The following is a 22,290-nucleotide window of genomic DNA, read 5'->3' on the forward strand; positions in this document are numbered from 1 at the left end:
TAAATCACTACATGGAATATTCATGGTGGGCTATGTGGGTAGGAGGTCACCGTCACACTGATGTGGCGGGACACACGCTTTTGTTGATGGAGAAGCGGGCATGGAGTGCTGTGTGTCGCAACGCCGCTCCCACGACCCAGGGATTCTCGATGGTGACCCAGAGAAGCGACGCGGAGAAACCCAGAGAGTTCCCAGGTAGGGTTATAAAGGGGTAAATATAATATTTCAAGTGCCCCATGGCCAGCTAACCCTGGTATGCTAATGTTCTGTTTTGTGTAGCAAAATCTTATTAGAGTAATATTTCATATTATTTTTATTAGATAATCACATGCATTTGTTGCTATTGTCCATAGCAACATTATTTTAAGAACTGTAAATTTAATGTATTGTTCTTTTTAAATAAAGTTGTTTTAAAAAAAAAATCCTTTCCGGAAATGATGAGCTGTCGGCCGTAGAAGCCACTTCCAAAGCTCCCGGAAGAGACGTGGCGCGCTGTGGCTTATTTGCGTTGTTGAGATATGTGATTGGATGTGCACCGAAAGGCTAGCGGATGGTGTTCACTAGCCGGGAGAGGATGCGTAGGAGAGGCCGGCTTGCTTGTGAAGCCGCCCCGTTATTAGTCGTCCTTTGCGGCGTGTTCAGGGCGGCCTTCGGTGGAAAGTCTCTTCCAGCTTTCAATGATGACATTCCCTTTCGGCTTAGCTGGCCGGGGCCGGACTTTTCGCTGGTCAGTAATACACGCTGGGTGATGCTGTGGAGGTGGGGGGTATAAATGTGACATTACCGGGGTAACAAGGGGTGTGGCAGGAAAGGGGCCGATAACTGGCGCTAATATGAGTAGCATGAGGATGTATCGAATTTAGTGACATTAAACTGACATTCGGAGAGTAGATGGGTCTCTGTAATTGGCGTGTACACAGGATCATGGATGTTTTGTCATATAGGAACGTGATTTACAGGACAAAAAGCACATACATGTAATGTGTGGAAAGTTTGAGGGGCTTCACACTTATCATTTCACCCTCTATATCGGATCCTAACGTGAGAAAGGATCACTGGCTTTCCCTGGCTCATACAGCTATGACATCACGATATATATATATATATATAATGTATATGTAAACAAAGATATGCCAAGCTGCACAAACAACAAGTCCTTCCATGTATCCTTAAGGTTTCCAAATATGATAAAATCTATCGCCTGTTTTGTTTATGAGACGCACGTGTCTGTATGTCGGCTCTGTACAAAGATAAGAATCAAAATCCTGCGCATGGACGGGTTGTAAACTTTTGCTTGCATGACATACATACCATTGTTACATATATTATTTTAAATAATATATATATATATATATATTCACATCATATACACTGTTCAGGAACCTTTATTAACTTGGGATGAGGTTTCTGAATGCGATGTGCTGGGGTTTGAGGTTCTGGATAATAGATGCTAAAGAAGCGCAGAATAACTGCTTCTGATGAGCCACATATGGAATTTCCGTGGATGCGTTTTTAAGATCGGTTTGGTAAAAACAGTTACTAACAGAAAATTAAGCTTTGGGTAAAGTTATGCAGAGTTCATGAGTAAGATGGATGTTTGCAGGCTGGATTGAGCACGGTAAATACAGTTAAAACACTGCAGAGTTCATTACACATACATGTTCCTGGCAGGCCAGTCAGCAGATCCTCAAACTATTCAGATAAATGACACAAGTTAAACAGCCTGCTTTGGGTCTGAGATCCACGTATCCTGGTGATGGGGTTATTACTGCTGCATTCTACTTTCTCTATTGCTTTTCTATGGTCCTAGCTGAATTCAGTTATCGCAGTCAGTTGTTTGCTGAATGTTAAAACAATAGAGCGGAGGTGCAGTGTGACAACAGCAGACGTCATATGCACAACGTGTACGAGTGACTCTCTAATACACTAAAATACACCATCTTCCTCCAACAGCCGACTACGGGAATACCATACAAAGAAGATAACTACATCATCATGACCACTGCAGATAAAGAAACGTACAAGTGCCTGCTTCCAATGATGGCCACTGGTAATGAGGTAATGTAATAGATTACAGGGGAGGAATATAACGGACAAGAAATGCTACAATCATAGAGATCATTGTGTAACGTGAAAATTACTTCATCACTGAGCAGGTGGTAGGTAGGTGGAAAAGCCTCCCAGAAAATGAGGTAGATCTTAACAGAGGTGTTTATGCATGCATGCATGGCGTATCCATATTCTGTAGCGCTGTACAATATATATTTTACAAGAAGCAATAGTCCAGTCTGCAATCAATTTCCACATTAAAAGCTGAGATTCTTTTTTACATTCGCCCATGGGGACGAACAATTGATATTTATTATAAACACTTTGGACAAATAACATTTTGCTCCAACTGACCTGCTTTAGCCCTTTGTGCCATTTGTATTTAGCCCTAGAGATGCCATCTGCAGTCCATTTAAATAATCCTGTATCCGGAACGTTCATGCTCTTTGTCGGTGGAGTCATATGCCATTGTATGCATGCTTTGTTTAGCTATTTACTTTCAGGACTATATGAGTGTAATTGAAACATCCCAGACATTATTTTTATCATTGAGCCACACACAGAGTTGTATATTGAACCACTGAAATTTTCTTTTTATATCACTTTTCTTTTAGGAAGAGGACCGTGAATATAAAGGACCGACACCAGCTGAACTTCTGGAGCCTCTCTTCAAACAAACCAGTTGTTCATACAGGGTAATGGAATTTATTGCAATGGTTGCAGAACTTCGGGGCATTAGTATAAATTAAATTGATCTGTATGTTTAACCTTTTTAGGGCAGGGATTATTATTTATTGTTTTATATAGCTCCATCAAATTCCATAGCGCTGTACGATGGGTGGGATAGCTAATAACTTGTCCAACTATTGTGGAGCTACATAGGCCGCTATCCTTTTCTGGCTGTATTGATGTTCCTTCTGTTTTGGCATCGTATAATAGCATAATAGGATTTGTAGTTCCCATAGAAATGCTGATTGTATATTACAATGCACTTATTAACACAACCGCACAGTATACAAAGCCATGAAAAAACTTTAAAAGGTGTTAAAATCATTGCAAATATTACTGTGGCAAGCTAGACAATAGGGCAAGTAGGGATTTACTGCGATTCCTGATAAAAATGAAATGTTTAATTTGGCGAGATGTGATGCAGTTCACCGTATTTCCACTGGGTGGTGCTGTTTGCTATTGTTGGTGATGGGAAAAAGCATACTACCTGTGTATGTACATGAATTGATTAGCCAGAATCTATATGTAACTGTATCCATATTTAAAACCAGTATGGACTATGTATAATGTTACAGCTTTTTCTAACCAAGTTGTAGTGCGTTAAATAGTCATCTTTTTTTAATTTTAGATAGAGTCATACTGGACGTACGAGGTATGCCATGGAAAACACCTTCGGCAGTACCATGAGGACAAAGAGGCAGGGCAGGTATGTTCTTTGAACGCATTTTCCACTGTTTTGTTTTATTATCAGTAGGCATTTGAGGGAATAAGAACACATTTTGAACTTTAAAGGACATGTGTTCTCCTTTCTTGTTCTGCCATTTTGCTGCAGAATGCATGCGTTTCTAGATTGTTAATGCAATATATGGTCTCTTCTAGAAAATAAACATTCAAGAATATTATCTTGGAAACATGATGAAGAAGGGCCCTTTAGAAGCAGGTTTGTGAATATATGATTGAAACACTTAAAGAAAAAAAAAACTATTTTGATCATGTATTTTGGTGAAATTATGGATTGTGTATATCTAGTTGTGTATTGCAGGTGAAAAGCATGATGAAAGTGAGAAGACTGAAAAGACAAAAGATGTAAGTACAAAGGGCTGTAGAGTATAGTATACTTGCTTTATTTTTTATATTTAGCTACAAAGACTATTTGTTGTATTAAAAAATAGAACACTCTTTGGTGTGTATTTATTGTATTCTGAGTCTTGCCAATTTTGAGCCGAACATTAATTCTCTCCCGTCACCTCCCGTTTACTATGAATATGCTAAATCCAAACGATATCTGTCGTATGCACTTGTTAATTGAATACACGTTTATTTGACAGATTCCTACTAAAAACATTGAAGGACAAATGACGCCATACTATCCAGTGGAGATGGGAAATGGAACGCCTTGTATCTTGAAACAGGACAAACCAAGGACAAGTACTGTCATGTACATATGTCACCCTGATGCCAAACATGAGATCCTGTCGTTGGCTGAAGTAACTACCTGTGAATATGAAGTTATAATTCTTACACCTCTTCTCTGCAGTCACCCTAAGTATAGGTAAGCAGTTTTGTATGTGGTGCAGTATTAGTTTGGAGATCAAAACTCACCTTGTTTTCTGGCTAGGTTTGGGTCTTGGGAATTACATGGCTGTTTTAAGCCTCTCTTCTCTCTCTCAGGTTTAGGACATCACCCGTAAATGACATATTTTGCCAATCAATGTCAGGATCACCTTTAAGACCTCAGAGTCTTGAGCGGCTTGAGCAACAACAAGAAATGATTAAGACTCCATTTAAAACCAACAAGGAGGTAAGAGTTATTGCTGAAAGATTCTGCACGCTCCAAAAGCAACTTCTTATTATGAGAAGGCTTTGAGATCTTTTAAGAGAATTACAATGTTTTAAAATAAAATCTTACCCCCAGGAAGACAGACAAGCAATGAGAGACAAGTTTTCCACAATCCACAAGCCAGTTGCTGTTGGAGCTCAACAACAAGTGACTGTGGGAACTACACACATATCTAAACTGACTGATGAGCAACTTATCAAAGAGTTTCTGAGTGGATCCTACTGCTTTCATGGGGTAAGGGCCAAGTAAGGGCCAAACAAGGTGCAAATGTTTATATGGCAGATTGTCACCTTAAAGGAACAGTACTACTGCCACGTAAATAGCGTAACTTTCTAGCTTATTACTTAAACCAGTAGCAATGAACAGTCCGTGATCTTTGAAGTTTTTTTTTGTGGTTCGTTTCAGGGTGTTGGATGGTGGAAATATGAATTTTGCTATGGAAAGTATGTCCATCAGTATCATGAGGTAAGTGCACCATTTAGTGTCATTCCTTGTGTTAGGGGTCTAACGAGAACCGTGGTGGGCATGGGTGGAAAGTGCTCCCATTGATTTTTAATGTCAACACTTTCCTGCTACAAGTCAAACAAACATCACACCATGGATGGTGCCTTCTGCTATATCTTTTTTTACCTTAATTTTTTTTTGCTGGTTAAATTAATGCATATGAAAAAGTCTGAAATTATCTTAACAATAGTTTATTGTTCAGGGGCTGTCAAGGAAATTGTAGTGTCCTTTTAAGTCACCACCCCTCAAGGTTACAGTTTCAGAGGGTATGGTCATTGTTTGCTGCAATTGGTTAGGTTTAGACAAGTTGATACATAAGAATACATTTCTTGTCTTAAATACTTAAATCAGTTTAGTGTAAATCAATGCTGAAACCATTGTTAAAATAAATGTTTCTGCTAAACAAGTCAAAATAAAAAAACTGCATTTTTGTAATGTGTTTTTTTTTTTTTTTACCTCTTTGATTTTAGGACAAAGACACTGGCAAGACAACAGTTGTGGTTGGCGTATGGAAAGAAGAAGACCACTTGGCATGGGCTAAGAAAAATCCTGCCAGGCTCTACCTCCTACCTAATGATGGAACTCAAACAGTGAGGTACATTGATTTGATTTCATGTCTTAACGCTTAGCACCAGCTTGGTTCATCACAAGCTTCATTAACGCTATATGACCAAAGGTTTGGGGACACCTGACCATCACACCTATATGAGCTTGTTCTCAAATAACCAAAAGGGCATTTGTCATGTCAGGCAGTGATGTTGGTTGGGAAGGCCTGGCTCACAGTCAACACCAATTTATCCCAATGGTGTTCAGGTCAGGGCTCTGTGCAGGCCACGCAAGCTTCTCCACACCAAACTCACCAATGGACCTTGCTTTGTGCGCAAGGCGTACAGTCTGCCACAAAGTTGGAATCATAAAATTGTCTTTTAATGCCGTAGCATTGTACTAAGAGGCCCCAGGCCATTATCACTACTCCACCAAACTTTACAGTAGGCTGTAGACTTATGCGCATGAACCAAAAACAATTAAGACTAATTTGTTTTTAGGACAATAAATTTAGCTTTCTGCCCTTCTGGTTCAGAGGGCTCTTTCCATTAGGAAATTAAACTTATCAATCAAATACTCTCTCTGAATGTCTCCCTACCTCCTCTACCAACTGCACCCATGCCCCTCTCCTTTTTCCACAGCTCCGTGCCTCGACGAGTGCTTCTGCAAAAGGCGGAGCCTCCACACACCCTCTCCCCCGATTGGAGGAATGGGGTAGAGACTGTCCTTTGCAGAAGCACTCCAAGAAGCCAGAATAATGCAATAGAGGTGCAGAAATGCTTGTTAGCAACAAGTGTAGCCAAAATACCTAAACTCAATAGTTAGAAGTATCAAACCTTTTGGTCATATAGTACGTCTGAATTCAGTCAGCCAAGCTGTGTATTTGTGCAGGCTGTTACAACTTGGATTCACTCGGTCCCGTCTCTATCATATGCTTTATAGAGAATAACAGCTGTGCAACTTTGTATAAGGTAGTACGCTTCTTGCTCTGTAGTTATATAGAAGCATAGGTGTCTTGTTGCTCCCACTCACTTTGTACTAAAAACATGGACACTAACAAAAAATATTGTACTACATCTTAGAAATGAGTCATTTCTCTAGATAACCTGAAACATTTTATTTTCAGAATGGTGTCACATTTCTACGGCGGTGGAGATATTTGTGAATTAAACGAAAAACCAAGACAGGTTGTTGTAAAATTAAAGTAAGTATCTACTTTCAACAAATATCTACAGGGGGCATCTAATTGATCTGAAGCCTCTGCCCTTTCATTAGACCCCTTTCCAGATATTTTAGGGATGGACATTAACTTAGCTAGGCAGCTAGATACCATAACTGCAGCGCATTGTGCAGCCAGTAACAGGTCAGCAGTCATCTAAAAAAATAAATAAAAAAAAACCAGAATGGAGTGAATATATACTTATTATTGCAGCGTTGCTTCTCCCAACAGTGTGTTCATCCTTGTTTCAAGTGATGCATTTATATCTCAATACGTGTGTATAATTTACATACATACATATACACGCACACATTTGGTATATTATGAAAATAAGGATCAGAACAATTTTAAGTTACAAATTTACAGATATAAATTATGTAGTTAAACCAGGTAGTGGACCTTATCTCCCATTATAAATCACTATAAAGTCAAATTGTAAACTTTAATTAAAATTCAGAATTTACAAAATGCTATACACATGGATTGTTTATTTTACCGTATTTTCATGCAACACAATTCATAGTTAATCTTTTAGGGTTTATTGTATTGTCTGCCTTCCTTACCCTTGTCATACTGCAAATATCAGGCAGACAAGCTTTATTTTATGTTTCTATTGCATGAGAAATGACAAGCAATTATTTGTACATTGATTCCAGGTGCAAAGAGTCTGAATCTCCGCATGCAGTTACTGTATATATGCTCGAGCCGCAAACTTGCCAATACGTTCTTGGAGTAAGTACTAAAGTATTTATACTGCTGGTGGTGTTTACATTTAAAGTAAAATGTGCAAATAAGCATTCTTGTTTAACTTGTAGTTTAACATGATTCTATTTAGGTTCCAAGATCTCAAACAATGAGAAATTCCAGTTTTAACTTTAACAAGCTGTATTAACCTACGGGAAAGTAGTCTAAAGTTTATAACTCCTTACTAGGCCAGCATAAAAACATGTACAGTTACAGAAACTTTTGGGACCTCTTTGGTTGCCTCGCGGGGTGGAATGATGGAGAGACTGCTGTGGTCCCAAAATTAAAGTAATTCTGAAAGCTTGCAATGTAAACCGGTTAAGTAAATTTACTTATGGTGTTCCAGGAACATAATTACAGTTGGCTAGGATGCATTCTGTACTTTTCAGAAATAGCAGTATATTTTTTTTGTATTCTGTTTCAGGTGGAGTCACCAGTAATTTGTAAAATTTTGGATACTGCAGATGAAAATGGACTGCTTTCAATACCCAATTGATAGAGAGTGTAAAGTTCTGCCGGGACCTGTAATTACAAAGGTTGAATTTGTACAAACAAATGTTGATGCCCTTCTGTGTATATGTATGTGTGTATATATTGAGGTAATACATACAGTTTTAAATAACTGAAGGGTACCCGTGTCTTTCACTGACTTGACCTTTACTTGTGTTTGGTAGTTCACGGACTAAATTTAGTAAAACCTTGTCACAGGATTAACATAATTATGGACCTTAATATTTATAAGAATTATTAACAGTAGGTGACAGGGAGTCGCAGCATGGGAGTAATGCGTACAATTTGTTTTGCTTTACTTGGGCTAAAGCTTTACCCTAACCTAGATTCAATATCTATAAAATACAGGGGGGGGGGAGAGTCATCCAGAATCCACAATGGCAGCCTCGAGGTCTGCAGATAAAGGAAGCATATTAGGACAAAATGAAACCCAAGTTTTTTTTATTGATGCCAACGCACATTACTATATACTACACTCCATTAAGGAGCTTCCAAAATTCCTACATTTTACAATTCTGTACTCTGTATACTCCATTAGGTAGGAGTATTTAAACTAAAACAAGCAATATATGTTTTAGAATCTCTTACATGCATGCCATATGGACCATGACATCATTCCAGTTCTTAAGCAATACATGACAGCCTCCCTGAACAATAGGGACTAAGCCAGCTGTGTGAAGTTATTTATCTCCAGGGTTTCGAGATGTGCTGCATTGCTGGTACTTACTGTAGGGAGGGAGCTCCGGTATGATTAGATGCTGGAAATTGTTTAACTCCGGGGGGAAATGTGAATGATCATATACTGGACCCACCCCCACGCTAAGAGCTTGCACTGTGGTCTTTTCTGCTCGTAACCATAATAGATATGCATCTTTTTTTTGGAGAAAAGATTCCATCTGGCATTTAAATATGCATTCTAGGTTTTGTAAAAACAGGACTGACGTGTTAGAAGGGTGCTTAGATCAAACAATCAAAATGCATCACAACCGACCGCGATGAGAACAAGTCATGGTAATAGAAATCTGAAATGCGAGCAAAAATCCAAACAGAGAACAGAATATTACAAACAATCCATTTATTGGGTCTTAAAATAAACTAAGTATGCAACTGAAATATTAAGAGCTTTGGCACTATGCTAAACAGTGATTACGGCTGTGCGGCCACCTGCTGAATACTGCACTAGGAACACAACTGTGCTTCGAGTTCTCATAGCGTCACCGGCAAAGCTGAAGTGCTTTAAACGAAATGTATTCCTGCAGCGAAGACAGTAGATGTCTTTATGAAGGATGGAAAACAAACCAAAATAAGATCACAAAGTACCTTGTATGCAAACTGTCAATATGCAGCATTCGAGTAGCCTTACAAGCAAAGCAGAACCTGCGGACGTACTGTGCGTTCAATGACATGTAATTACTTGTGTAATGAAAACCAGCCAGAAATGAACTACGAGAAAAAAAAAGTTAAAGAAAATAATTTAAAAACACAAAAGTATGGCATCTGTCCTGATACAAAGCCTTGGTATAACTTCAATGTCAGCGCTGTGACTCTTTACAAACCAGTGCTGTAGCAAGTATCTTATGTAAAAGGTTGTATTCTGTACAAGTTATTACTATTGTAATATTTCTACAGTTTATACAGTTATGGAAAACATTCACAAAAATGTTTGTCAGGTCCTGATCCGGCTGAGACACGTACACAGAGCATCCGTTAGTATTACCGAAGAGGCTAGTCTCTGAATCAAAATGCTGGATATGTTCGTTCTGTCACAAACACAAATTCTCCAAACCCTTCTATTAAAACATATTGCCAAATGTTTGCATTCTACGTCAGCCTTAAAATGAAATATATATATAAAAAAAACAAAAACTCCATCCGCTCAAAGACATCCGGGTTAAATGTCTTCTGTGAAATATTCTGGAACATTCTTCATTTGTCTTTGATTTATTCCAGTATGTGTTTGTGCTGAACCTAAAACACACAGAACAAAACTATTTGCATTTCCAGAATGGAGGGGTACAGCAGGTCATACAATAAAGCCTCTGGTTTAATATAAGCACACGCATGTATATTTGTATGTGCATGGATAATATAAGCCCACCGTCCAGATGGCCCAAAACAAGTTTGGGGGAAAATGGAAGCGTGCCACAGATTATTATACAGAACTACAGCTGAGAGATCGGCAAGCAGGTGTTTATTTCATGCTGAGAATGCAAAGCCAGATAAAGTACTTTGACTTCTCGCAGCAAACCGAATACACTGAAGTAATGTGTACTCCAGAACAGGAATCTGAATAGCCTATCACGATATGGAAAACAGTTGATGCTCATATTACAGAATTTAAATCTTTTTATCGTTCATGTATATAGCGCAGCACTCCCACATATTCAAGGGGCATGACAAAAACTAGAATTTATAGTAATACTAAATACTACTGTACCTCAACAAGATATTATCCCAGTATGTGCCTACACCCAGCTCCAACTTAACGAGAAGCTGTAATTTTAGCACATGGACTATTTATTTACCTTTTATGCATAATAACAGGGAGACACCAAGAGGTCTGTGAGAACCAGTAACTGGTCATCTGTGAACTGCTGCTTGTGCTCTTGCCAATTGTCGTGGTGCGTCCTCCGAAAATTGGATAGTGTTTTCTTCACCGTCATCTGAAAGTAATGAGTTCTCAATGTAAGCCAACAATGCATGTGCTTCTCTTTCTCCAAATACCTTTAGGATTTCCCTTTCAGTAAATATTAAACGTATAAGATTTTCAACGTGAAGAAATTGTTACCATTATAAACTTCACCAAAAATGAATCTTTTCAGAGAAGCATAGTTTATGGGCATTAACCCCTTAAGGACAATGGGCGGTCCCAAAACCCATTGAAAACAATGCATTTTGAGCCCGTACATGTACGGGCTTTGTCATTAAGGGGTTAAAGACGTTAAAGATTCCCTGGGGGTCATGCACAAGAAATTGACTTCTAAAGTGGTCTTAGTACTAATTGGCCCATTCCACTGGTTGCTGTGGCGACGTGGCATTCCATTACACCACTAGAGTTCTGGTCACCCTAAACAGTCATTTGGAAAGAGACGCAACAGAGCTCTGAGATGATGGGGATGTCAATGTTTTCAAAAAAACACAGCCTGTAGTATATCACAACACCCCTTTCTTCCTCAATAGACTTTCTTCTTAATTTTCTGCCTAGTGACCCTGGTCTAGCTGCTTATTTTCCCATAATATCGGTTTATAAACATTCCCCCAGCTGGAAGGATCAGCAGCACTAAACATAGTTACCTCTATGGGCTGAGGGTCGTTCAGATGGGCACTGAGGTCCATCAGAAGTTGTGGCATCCATGTAGGTACATCATATGGACTGGATAAAATACAAGCACTGAGTCCCAACACACCAGCGTGACGTTTCACCAAGTCTAACACAATCAAAAAAACACAAGACAAAAATTAGAAACATTATACTTACTGGCCACAAACACCACAACATTCCGATATGTATAACCAATAAATGATGCCTCCATAGTTAATACCATTAGGCACGGGGCGCTAGCAGTTTACCTGCTGATGGTATAGTGTCTACAGCCATGCCCAGGTCTCGCTTCCTCTTCTTGGGTAGTCTTGTCTTGCAAAGCTGTTCAAAATGCACCTGCATCGAGCTATCCATACGCAGAAAGTTACACTGCAGGAGTCCGCTTAGTGTGGTGGCGGCCATTTCTCTTACCTATAGAGAAAATATTGCTCTCACATACATGCATACATACACTTACTACTGTAAGTAATGGGTTAAAATAACTGAACCAATTGAGCACCATGATTATAATTCTTATGACCAATATCTGGTTTTACTTGCTGAATGGAAAGAGTTAATCACACGGATACATTGACTAGGTACATATTGTAACAGCTTAACAAAATGTGTTAATATGGGGTATGTTTCCTCAGGGTTTAAATAAAGTAGATCCTTGAACACAATTTTCTCGAGCTCCACAAAAGGCAAGAACTACGCCAATTAAAGCAACTAGATAATAAGGTTATTCACACGTCCACGGATCACATTGATAAGTAATCGTGAGATAGAACGCAGAAAATCTATGAGCAATTTGTGGGCCTCTCTGGAACCTGGATGATAAATTAAGCATGAAGCATTCATGTAAATGGAGGGGCAAAAGGAGGCTCAGCTGTTAAATCGCTCACTATGGAGTCTGAAATTTCACATTTTCGATGTGTTCCAGGCACAGAGAGCCATCTCGCTACATCCTAACTACCCACTGAGCTTCCACCACTTTACTGCTCCTTATCCACCACCTTCTAATGTAACACCCAGAGCAGTGAAAGCCGCCACAGCATCCTCTGCCGTTCCCCTGAAGCTCTGCAGTACACTAAATTCTAACTATTACTGAACATACAGAGCGGCCAAAAGGTGAATCACAGGAAGGTGTATGAGATATTTAGGTACTCTGAAACCAATAAACCGGTGTCTGTTACCTCCAATTGTTCATCTGCCATTAGTTGTAGAACCAACCATCTCACTCCTTGTACTGCTTCTTCATTGTGAAGGAAAATAAAGAGATTATAGAAGACCATGGTCTGGATGTAGGTCAGAATGGTGTATCGCGCATGCCACGAGCTGCTTCTTGCTGTCTAGGGATTACAAACAAAAAAATAAAAAAGCACAGATATTAGGAGCAAAGCTAAAGCCATCATTAAATAAGTATTACAGCCCATTAAACCGTCCAGTGACACAACCAAAAGTTACTCACTTGTCGCAACACATCCAGAACCAAAGGCACCTGCTCCGGGTGCAGCAATCCTTGTGACATTAGGGATAAGCACATCTTTGCATCTCTTTTAAGCTCATCATAATTGTTATCATTTTCAACAGGAGCAATCTACAAACATAATCAGTATGTACATTAAATAGAATATTAGCACGTATGTAACATACATCATACTGTGATGAAAACACCTGCAAAACAAGCCTTACATACATCTACATATAGGCTGTTCTCATTAAATATCTTGTTTCAGTGAAAACCTGATCTAGAACTTTACAGTGTGGTTTTAATAAGTAAGAAAACCCCAATAAGCTTACTGTACCCTATAACTCATAAAATACATTGACACACACACACACACACACACACACACACACACACACACACACACTATGCAGACCTTAAACAGCAATGGCAGAAGCTGTAACTGCTCTGGAACTGCTGCGCAAAAGGATCTCCCGGCACTCGCCATAATCCATTTCAAAACTGGAAAAAAGTAAAGTAGTATTTAGTTAATTAAGGCTAGACTTTTTGACTTATGATATCAAAAACCTCCCTTGATGACCATTTGCCAATATAGACAGTGTTAAGTTTGAATACTATATATATATATATCACACATTTCTATTGTCACCCATACCTAAGATGACAAAAGGTCCCCATTAATGAGTTAGTTTCTTCTCTTCAGCAATGGGGACAGTTTGTGCTTTTAGGTATTGGCAACAATAGAAGACAAATAACCGTTGATTTCTGCTTATTTTACCAGAATCCAAGTTTGCATTTGAGAGAAGTGCCGACGAGCTACTTGATGTGCTGTGATGGCTGTGGAGCCAGACAGTAAAAAGAGGCAAATATAAGACCGGAGATCCAGATGAAGACATCGAATTATTGTTTTTTTTTAAATGTTTTTATACTACTGATGTGTGTGTTGCACTTTAATACTCCTAAAATTACTCGCATATTAAAGATTTAAAAAATTTTTGCAATTAATTTACACATGGGGGGCTCATGGCGACAAAATAATCCAATTTACCCGAGATACATATTTGAATTGAAAGCATTGCACAAAACTGAAAATGCTGCTTTGGGGGCTCAATGAGCTGGATGGATCATTTCACCATTTTCTTGTGTTTTCCTGAATCTGGTGATTTCAGGCCTTGCAGCAAGGCTCGTGTACTTACTTGTCTTCATCAGTTTAATGGCCTGGGTTCTTTCATCCATGTCCCCTTGGCCGTTCTCTTCCATTATGTGGTTCTGGATCTCCTCGTCGGCTTCCGTAAGAGGCTTCAGCTCATCGAGAACCCGAGCCGTGAATTCTGAGACGCGAGGAGACTTGGTTGGGGCAGTATTTGGCAATGAAATATCAATCATGAAGATATAGGTCAAAACACTGCAAAGGAAACACAACGTTAATCACACATTTTTTCCAAAGGAGCGGTGATACAGTAGCGTATTCACAAAACAAGGGACTGGACTGTTTCTATGGTGATTGCTCCAAATATAGAATATGTTCCCCCCTGAATTGCCCTTTCTTAACTCAACTAAAACCTCTTTAAAATTATGTAATATTATATAAAATATCCTACATAATTATACATCATAAATCATAAAACGGATACAGATTGCTTTCGGTTGACTATCCTCAACTGATCTTCCAAAAGAAAAAGTAGGAAGGAAAAAAGTACCTAAAGTCCAAAAGTTTGTCCAATAAGAACTGGACCGCTAACCTTTTGATTTTCTTTACTCTCAACTGCAGGCTTCTGAATATTGTACTAAATTCAAGACATATTCGAGCAAAATACACAAATACTACAAATAACTGATAAACATCCCTAGTTCATTAGTAGCAAGTTAAAAGTAGAAACACAAGTTCAATAAGAGATCATTTGGGAAATTAATCCAAAACAATAGTTATGAGAGAGCTTTACCTCCCGATGCGTTCTCGGACGTTCTTGTACACTTGGGTAAGCTTTGGTTCCAGGTACTTTAGCAACCTGTGGAGAAGTTCTGGAACTCTCCATTCCTGTTGCGCAAGACCTCCCTGAAGCACGTACAGGCGACTGCGATCAGAGACAGAACAAAGGAGACCAGAGAATATATGACCCGCAGACTATTAGAGCGCCCTATCCCACAGACGGGGCAAAAGCCTGGTAATATCCTAACGATAAAGGAATGTCTTTAAAATGAACCATGAATGCATACATTTCAACGTGTATCCGATGGAAACGGCAGAATAAGACAAATACTACATACGTTCCGTTTCATTCTCAATGATGTTAAAAAACATACAAAAAATGGAAGAATGTGTAAAAATGTACATAGGCCTTATAAAAAAAATGATTCAATGAGAGCTGCCTTTAAGAGGCGATCATGGTGGAAAAGCGGTGTTATCACCCCAGTTTTCCTTTTCCCGAATTGCTCCAACATGTTCACACTGACTTACCATGCGTCCACAAAGGAGCCTCCTTCCCCATTAACCGGAGACTCCAGCAGCAGCTCAAACAACCAGTGCAGTTTGCGGGGGTCTCTGCTCTCCTGAAATGAAACGCATCACAAACTCCGATCACAACCGATATACATTTTCTTGTGCAAATGTTAGACCTCAATAACCTGCGGGACTTCATGACTAGTACACCTATATAAACATGAACAAAATCTACATACAAATACAACCTTGTTTTTTCTATAAGAACTTCCTTTTAAATTCTCCCTATAAGAACCCGATTTAAATGAAGATGGCACATCACCCGTCGGTAAGGGATTACACACCGGTACTTACACACGATGTTGCAATACACGTCCCCCAGTCACCGTAAGATTCCACCGTGATGTTGCTCAATGCTGTTCTCAGTAATGGACACACCAAGCTCCACATACTTTCCACCTGTCCAGACGAATTATTATTATTATTATTCATGAGCAGTCAAGAAAAAAAACAAAACACTTATATATCTTCCTTAAACATCTAATATATTAGGATACAAACGTATATCTTATCTATACATAAGAACTCTTATCTATACATAAGACAAAGTCAAGAGGAATTTAATTTGTTTTGTAAAATGTGTTGCCAATTTGTTTTCATTATTTTATACGTGTTATATAGGGTTTCTGAGTTTTTGTCAGTTTGTTTCACCAACTACACGACTACAAGAACTAAAGATATGATATCAACCTATTAACAGTTTCAGTCCCCCTTAGCTCTACCACGATAAGTAAAAAATTATATTTAAACAAAAAAAATCACTACCTCCAAACCCATTAGGGTATTAAAAATATGTGATAATATCTAAGGGTATTTATCTAGCGTAATATCTAAAGCATGGACACGGCCCACTTGAACATGAAAAACATACAAGAAATTTTGATGAGAATTGTAAATAATATTAATATATTTTTTTCTACTTTAGTTTATTTTTTTTTATCTATTATCACTAATTATTATATTTCATATAATTCTATTTTTTTAAAAGGCTCTCCTGAACTAAGTGATGTATAATTAGTGTGGGTTCATAAAATATGGAAAGGGGAAAATAAATATCTGGTCCTTAGGTTCCGTGAATCCCTGGGATTGAAGGGGTTAACACGAAGGCACAATCACTCAGAGAGGGTTCACCTTTTCAAAAGTCCAATGTTTGGAGCCTCTGATTAAGCCGGCAATGATCTCCGCCACACAACGTTGTGTGCTCTCATGGGAGTCTGCAACCAGCCTCTCCAAATGGGGCTTCAATACCAGTAAGAAAGCATCATCATAGTTCCGAAAGAGACCCTAAAATGGTAAAGAGGTTTGTGAACTTTATCCAGACAAATTAGGCATTTTAATTACAGGCATAGAACAAATCAGACACGATTGCGAGCATCCCCTTCCTCCGGATGTCTGCTGCGGATCACATTCTGATTCTTGGTACCATTATGGCTTTCGTTAGATAACCCCAATAACGTTATGTTTTGTTTGGGAACAAAATGTGATTTTAAACAGGACTTCACAATTTTCATAAGTGGCTTTTTTACACAATATAATACCACTACAGCACCAATTTCTTTTTAATGGAACATAAAAAGGTTGACCTCAAGACCCCAAATTATTTGTGTTTTCCTACACACAAAAGTTTTTTTTTTTTTTTTTTTTTTTTTTTTATATATGGGACGTTTACCTCTAAGGGCACAGTGATTTATCACCAACATCTACAGACTCAATAGCTTGCATTCATTTTCTTGGTTTTAAGAAGAAATACTAGATGCATTGTGTCTTTCAAACAGTCATGTTCTACAGTAAGAGCTCCATACTTTTATATACATGCCGGTATCCGAGGAGTTTGACTCATGATATGGATCTATTTCCATAAAAGATCAGCGGCAGCTCTCAGAAAAGGACTTTTCCTTCCCTTACAGCTCCCGTGTTCTGCATTCGGCCCCAATTTAATGAGGACGTTCTAAGAACTTAGCCTTTTAAACATTGTTTTAAAAGTTACCATGAAAAGAATGACAAACCTTAAAGAGACAAAATCTCCGGGGGTTAAATTTGTCCTTTCCCTTTCTGTCTTCCAACGATAGAAACTTTATCAACTGGTCGACAAATTTTTCATCCGTAAAATGATCGTAGATTACTTGCTCTGGCTGTCGGGAAAAAACGGAAACAAAAGAATATAATAAGCTTAATAATACTTAAATTATGCATTGAACTTATCCCCCGATATACAGCATTTTCATTTATACGGGCTTCTCATAAACTATAAATGCTTATAATGCTCTTATACCTCTTTAACAGTCTAGAGTATTAATATAAATTGTCATGTGTCCATCCACAACCCCCCCCCCCGATTTACTTACTTCTGACATTTCTTCTCTTGTTCTGCCAAGCTTCGGTTGCTGATCGGCTGAGGCGTACACCAGCATTCTCCTAGTAAAGTAACAAACACCTGAATGGCATACCCTCAGACTGAAACGAATACGTCCGTCGGCGAGAGGGGTTATCGGGGTAGCATGGGGCTTTTTCATTGCTATTGTCCAAAGCAGGAGTTGTACGGATGAAAAGTGATTGTAATTCAGCATTTGGAAACTTTTCAAGCTTGCATAAATTGCTGAAGGTAAGGCATATATTGCGTAAAAGTCACACGTTAATGCAGCTTCTGATTAAACGCCGTTCACGGCATGAAGCGCGTTAAGTCTTACGGTTCCTCTCCTGATGTTGTCCCTGGCACCTGCTGCACATTAAAAGAACTCCGAGGACTCTATATTTCCGTTAATATTGTTTAGGGCTGCAACAACTAATCGATAAAATCGATAATAATCGATAATGAAATTCGTTGGCAACGAATTTCATTATCGATTAGTTGAATCGATTATTATCGATTATAAAATGAGGGTTTTTTTCAGAGCAAACGCTCTGAAAAATCCCCCTCATTATATAATCCGTTTAGTCTGACTCACCGTCTCACAGCAGCAGCTCCTACTTACTCCCCCTCCCTGTAATCACTGTGACAACTGGCCCCGCCCCTTCCTTCTCCAGGCCAGAACCACATGGCTGTGACACTCATCTAACTGTAAGTATATGTATAAATGTGTGTATATATATATATATATATATGTATATATATATATATATATATATATATATAGTGTATGTGTGTATATATATATATATATATATAATGTGTATGTGTATATATATATATATATATATATATAATGTGTATATATGTATGTAATATATATATATATATTTGGGCTACTGAAAGTTAGGGGAGGTGGGGGTTAATTTAGGGGCAGTTATGGTTAGTGGGGTGTTTAGGGTTAATTTAGGGGCAGTTATGGTTAATTGGGTGTTTAGGGTTAATTTAGGGGCAGTTATGTTAATAGGGTGTTTAGGGTTAATTTAGGAGCAGCTGTGGTTAATGGGGTGTGGGGTTAATTTGAGGCAGTTGTGGTTAATGGTGTGTTTAGGGTTAATTTAGGGATGCTGTGGTTGATGGGGTCTTTAGGGTTAATTTAGGGGATGCTGTGGTTAAGGGGGTGTTAAGGGTTAATTTAGGGGCAGTTATGGTTAATGGGAAGTTTAGGGTTAATTTAGGGGAATCTAAATCCTGGGGGCAGTGAAGTGACATATCTGGGGGTATAAGGCATATGTGGGGAGGGCAGTGTGGCATGTCTGGGGAGGACGGAGTGGTGTATCAGGGTGTATAAGGCGTATCTGGGGGTAGAGTGGCATATCTGGGGGTAGAGAAGTGGCATGTCTGGGAGGCAGGGTGGCATGTCTGGGGAGGATAGAGTGGGGTATCAGGGGATATAAGGCGTATCAGGCACAGTGGCAGATGTGGGAGGCAGCGTGGAGTGGCATATGTGGGAGGCAGCGTGGCATATGTGGGAGGCATTGTGGAGTGGCAGATGTGGGAGGCAGCATGGCGTGGCATATGTGGGGAGGGCAGGGTGGCATGTCTGGGGAGGATGGAGTGGTGTTTCAGGGGGTATAAGGCGTACCAGGCACAGTGGCATGTGGGGGGTAGAGTGGAGTGGCAGATGTGGGAGGCAGCGTGGCGTGGCATATGTGGGGAGGACAGGGTGGCATGTCTGGGGAGGATGGAGTGGTGTTTCAGGGGGTATAAGGCGTATCAGGCACAGTGGCATGGGGGTAGAGTGGAGTGGCAGATGTGGGAGGCAGCGTGGCGTGGCATATGTGGGGAGGGCAGGGTGGCATGTCTGGGGAGGATGGAGTGGTGTTTCAGGGGGTATAAGGCGTATCAGGCACAGTGGCATGTGGGGGGTAGAGTGGAGTGGCAGATGTGGGAGGCAGCGTGGCGTGGGAGGCAGTGTGGAGTGGCAGATGTGGGAGGCAGCGTGGAGTGGCAGATGTGGGAGGCAGCGTGGAGTGGCATATGTGGGGGGGCAGCATGGCATGTCTGGGAGGCAGCGTAGCAAGCCTGGGCTCAAATGTGCATATATTGGGGGGCTGGTTGGGAAATAAAGACAAGAAATGTATTATCAAAGTTTTTTTTTATTCTGCTGTTTGTATTTAACATCATTTGTTTAGTAAATTATACTAAATAAATGAAAAATTTACATTCATTTTTTTTATCCGATTAATCGATTAATCGAAAAAATAATCGGCCAACTAATCGATTATTAAAATAATCGTTAGTTGCAGCCCTAATATTGTTTATACCCAACCCGAAATACCTGCAATACGGTCATACATAAGTGTATTCATCATGGCTGCATGCAATAGCCTTTAAGCAACAAAAAGGCATTTAGGCACAGCATCTACCAATCACTTTAATGATACGACTTGTCTTATGCTCGCTGAATGCTACAGACCAGCTTCTAGCTGATCAGAAACACCTAACAGATCATGAGAGACGTGGCTTACAGCGTCCCACAACACCAGCGTTCATACATCCAACAGCGTTCATACATCCAACAGCGTTCATACATCCAACAGCGATCACACATCCAACAGCGATCACACATCCAACAGCGATCACACATCCAACAGCGATCATCGTGATAAATCACACTGTATCTACCACAAGCTCGCCAAACCAAAAGGCACGTCCCGCTGGGCTATCGCACTTACTGCGGCCACGTGGAGTACCCCCAATGAGTCTTCTCCACGAAACAGCACGATTCCCAGGTCTCCTTAGTCTTTGGTAGGTTTGCACCGTCATAAAGCAACCACTGGTTGTCAGGTCTGTCCCCGCACAAAATACCGTCCGGCTTCTTACACCCGCCTGGCAAAAGTTATAGAGAAAAGATATTTGACGTATGTAGAACAGTAAACTTGGCAGAGCTGCATGTATAGAGATCCTATGTACAGAATATCAGGCAAACTATACAGTACTAATAAAATAAATAAAACTCTAAATATACCCTTATTGCCAGGCCACCATTAAATAGCACTCATGGAACCAGCAGAACTACCCTTCGCGTATACTTACCGATTGTGTACGGGCATACCGTCTCCTCCACATGCGGTCTCTTTAATTGCTTTAAAATGCCAGCAACAGTGGAGATAGCCATCTAATAATAGACAGAGGTAATAAATATTAACCATATATTTCTGCAGCGTTCTCTAAATATAAAACACAAAATCCATATTTATTACAAGACGACCTTATAGACACAATAAACTTTTCAGATTTGTTTGCCTGAATTAGATGATAATTTGGGGGTTTCCCGGCAGAAACCACGCATATTTTCAATGTTTTCAGTGCATTTGTGAAAACATTTTCACCCCCAGCATCTACGTAGTAACGCTAAGACCATGTGCTTCGCTCAACCTAGCATCACCAGGGGCACACATGTGCATTCAACATACACACGTGCACACACGCACTACTACTGACCCACAGCACTTAAACGGACAGTGAAAGAGACAGTTTACTGACAATCGGGAAGAATGTCAACAGCACCGATCGGGTCGTTTCATCTCACATGGATAAATCTACAGAAGGGTAGGAAAGCGAGGACTGCCCATCAAGCCTGTGTGATAACACTAAAGAGAGGGTGATCCCACTGAATGCTGGAGATAACATAGGGAATATCAGGAAAGGGTTTCATCAGATCCACACGGGAATAATAAAGAAATAGTTCTGTACTTGTACTGCGCCTGTCTTTTGTATCTACATAAAAGACGATATGAAGGCTATTAAAATGGACATTAAGAGGGGAAAAGTATGTGCATGGGACAAATACCCAGCAAGAAGTATGGATCGACCACTGCCGGTGGTGTCTGTAGCTCTTTTTCGCTTTTCAGTTCCATCCTTACAGAGCAGATGCTACAAGAAGCCAAACGTACCTTACGCACAATGAGTGCGTCATGATTCAGACACTGCACCAAGTATCTGATCGCACGGACAGGTAGAACATTATCGTCCCTCAGGAGCAACGACAGAAACCCAATGCCAATGTGTTCAAACTTCCAGGGGCTGAAAAACAGAACATGTCAACATCTGCACAAAAAGTGCTACGTAACAACAACAACAACAGTAATAATAATAATGTGGGGTGTGATGCACGCCATGGAAACACAACAGACCTGTAACCCAAGGAAAACGCTCATGGATGACAGATAAGCCTGATATCCCTGCTTAAAGCATTATTCTGCCCCGTGAGCTGGTATCCATTCACTCCTGGAAATACTCCTTACCCAACATCCCAGCTCAGAAGACTAATTACCATGATATTTCTGTTTGATCTCCTGGAAAGGTCTGGCCCCAAGGAAGATTTAAAGAGGACCCCATAAAAGTCAAATCGTACAATACTAGGTAGAGTCCAACACAAAGTACGACCTCTAACCGGACAAACACTGGTATAAAAACTGTGTTAAACAATCACAGGAACAGTTAGAGACACCGGACACTCCATCA

General features: G+C 39.8%; 2 protein-coding genes across 2 annotated transcripts in view; one reads left to right on the plus strand and one right to left on the minus strand.

The window, feature by feature from the left end:
- The first annotated feature begins 447 nt into the window (after positions 1-447).
- Positions 448-8,258, plus strand: ERLEC1 (endoplasmic reticulum lectin 1). Its single transcript, XM_053459770.1, has 14 exons — positions 448-727; positions 1,954-2,058; positions 2,664-2,744; positions 3,407-3,484; positions 3,658-3,718; positions 3,821-3,864; positions 4,107-4,330; positions 4,450-4,579; positions 4,694-4,852; positions 5,024-5,083; positions 5,593-5,717; positions 6,795-6,872; positions 7,544-7,619; positions 8,056-8,258. Exons 1-14 carry the CDS (start codon positions 551-553, stop codon positions 8,125-8,127), a joined length of 1,470 nt encoding a protein of 489 aa, XP_053315745.1. The 5' UTR covers positions 448-550; the 3' UTR covers positions 8,128-8,258.
- A 941-nt stretch (positions 8,259-9,199) lies between these two features.
- PSME4 (proteasome activator subunit 4) overlaps positions 9,200-22,290 on the minus strand; it is a 48,217-nt gene continuing 35,126 nt past the window's right edge. The window contains exons 31-47 of the mRNA XM_053459260.1: positions 21,720-21,849; positions 20,860-20,941; positions 20,499-20,652; positions 17,759-17,828; positions 17,420-17,545; positions 16,545-16,697; positions 15,708-15,812; positions 15,372-15,463; positions 14,857-14,988; positions 14,110-14,318; positions 13,329-13,414; positions 12,914-13,042; positions 12,639-12,794; positions 11,712-11,874; positions 11,436-11,569; positions 10,667-10,804; positions 9,200-10,109 (exon numbers count right to left, since the gene is read on the minus strand). Of these exons, the coding sequence (XP_053315235.1) occupies positions 10,670-10,804; positions 11,436-11,569; positions 11,712-11,874; positions 12,639-12,794; positions 12,914-13,042; positions 13,329-13,414; positions 14,110-14,318; positions 14,857-14,988; positions 15,372-15,463; positions 15,708-15,812; positions 16,545-16,697; positions 17,420-17,545; positions 17,759-17,828; positions 20,499-20,652; positions 20,860-20,941; positions 21,720-21,849 (2,056 nt within the window). The 3' untranslated portion in view covers positions 9,200-10,109; positions 10,667-10,669. The remainder of the gene's footprint in view (positions 10,110-10,666; positions 10,805-11,435; positions 11,570-11,711; positions 11,875-12,638; positions 12,795-12,913; positions 13,043-13,328; positions 13,415-14,109; positions 14,319-14,856; positions 14,989-15,371; positions 15,464-15,707; positions 15,813-16,544; positions 16,698-17,419; positions 17,546-17,758; positions 17,829-20,498; positions 20,653-20,859; positions 20,942-21,719; positions 21,850-22,290) is intronic.

Source organism: Spea bombifrons, chromosome 3, assembly GCF_027358695.1.
Source record: "Spea bombifrons isolate aSpeBom1 chromosome 3, aSpeBom1.2.pri, whole genome shotgun sequence".
Classification (NCBI taxonomy): Eukaryota; Metazoa; Chordata; class Amphibia; order Anura; family Pelobatidae; genus Spea; species Spea bombifrons.

Excerpts from the sequence above, each read along its gene's own strand:
- ERLEC1 (XM_053459770.1), top strand. The coding sequence starts at position 551 with ATGGTGTTCACTAGCCGGGAGAGGATGCGTAGGAGAGGCCGGCTTGCT. Across the intron at positions 2,059-2,663 it reads TGATGGCCACTGGTAATGAG|GAAGAGGACCGTGAATATAA; the intron begins GTAATGTAATAG and ends CTTTTCTTTTAG. Across the intron at positions 4,580-4,693 it reads CATTTAAAACCAACAAGGAG|GAAGACAGACAAGCAATGAG; the intron begins GTAAGAGTTATT and ends TCTTACCCCCAG.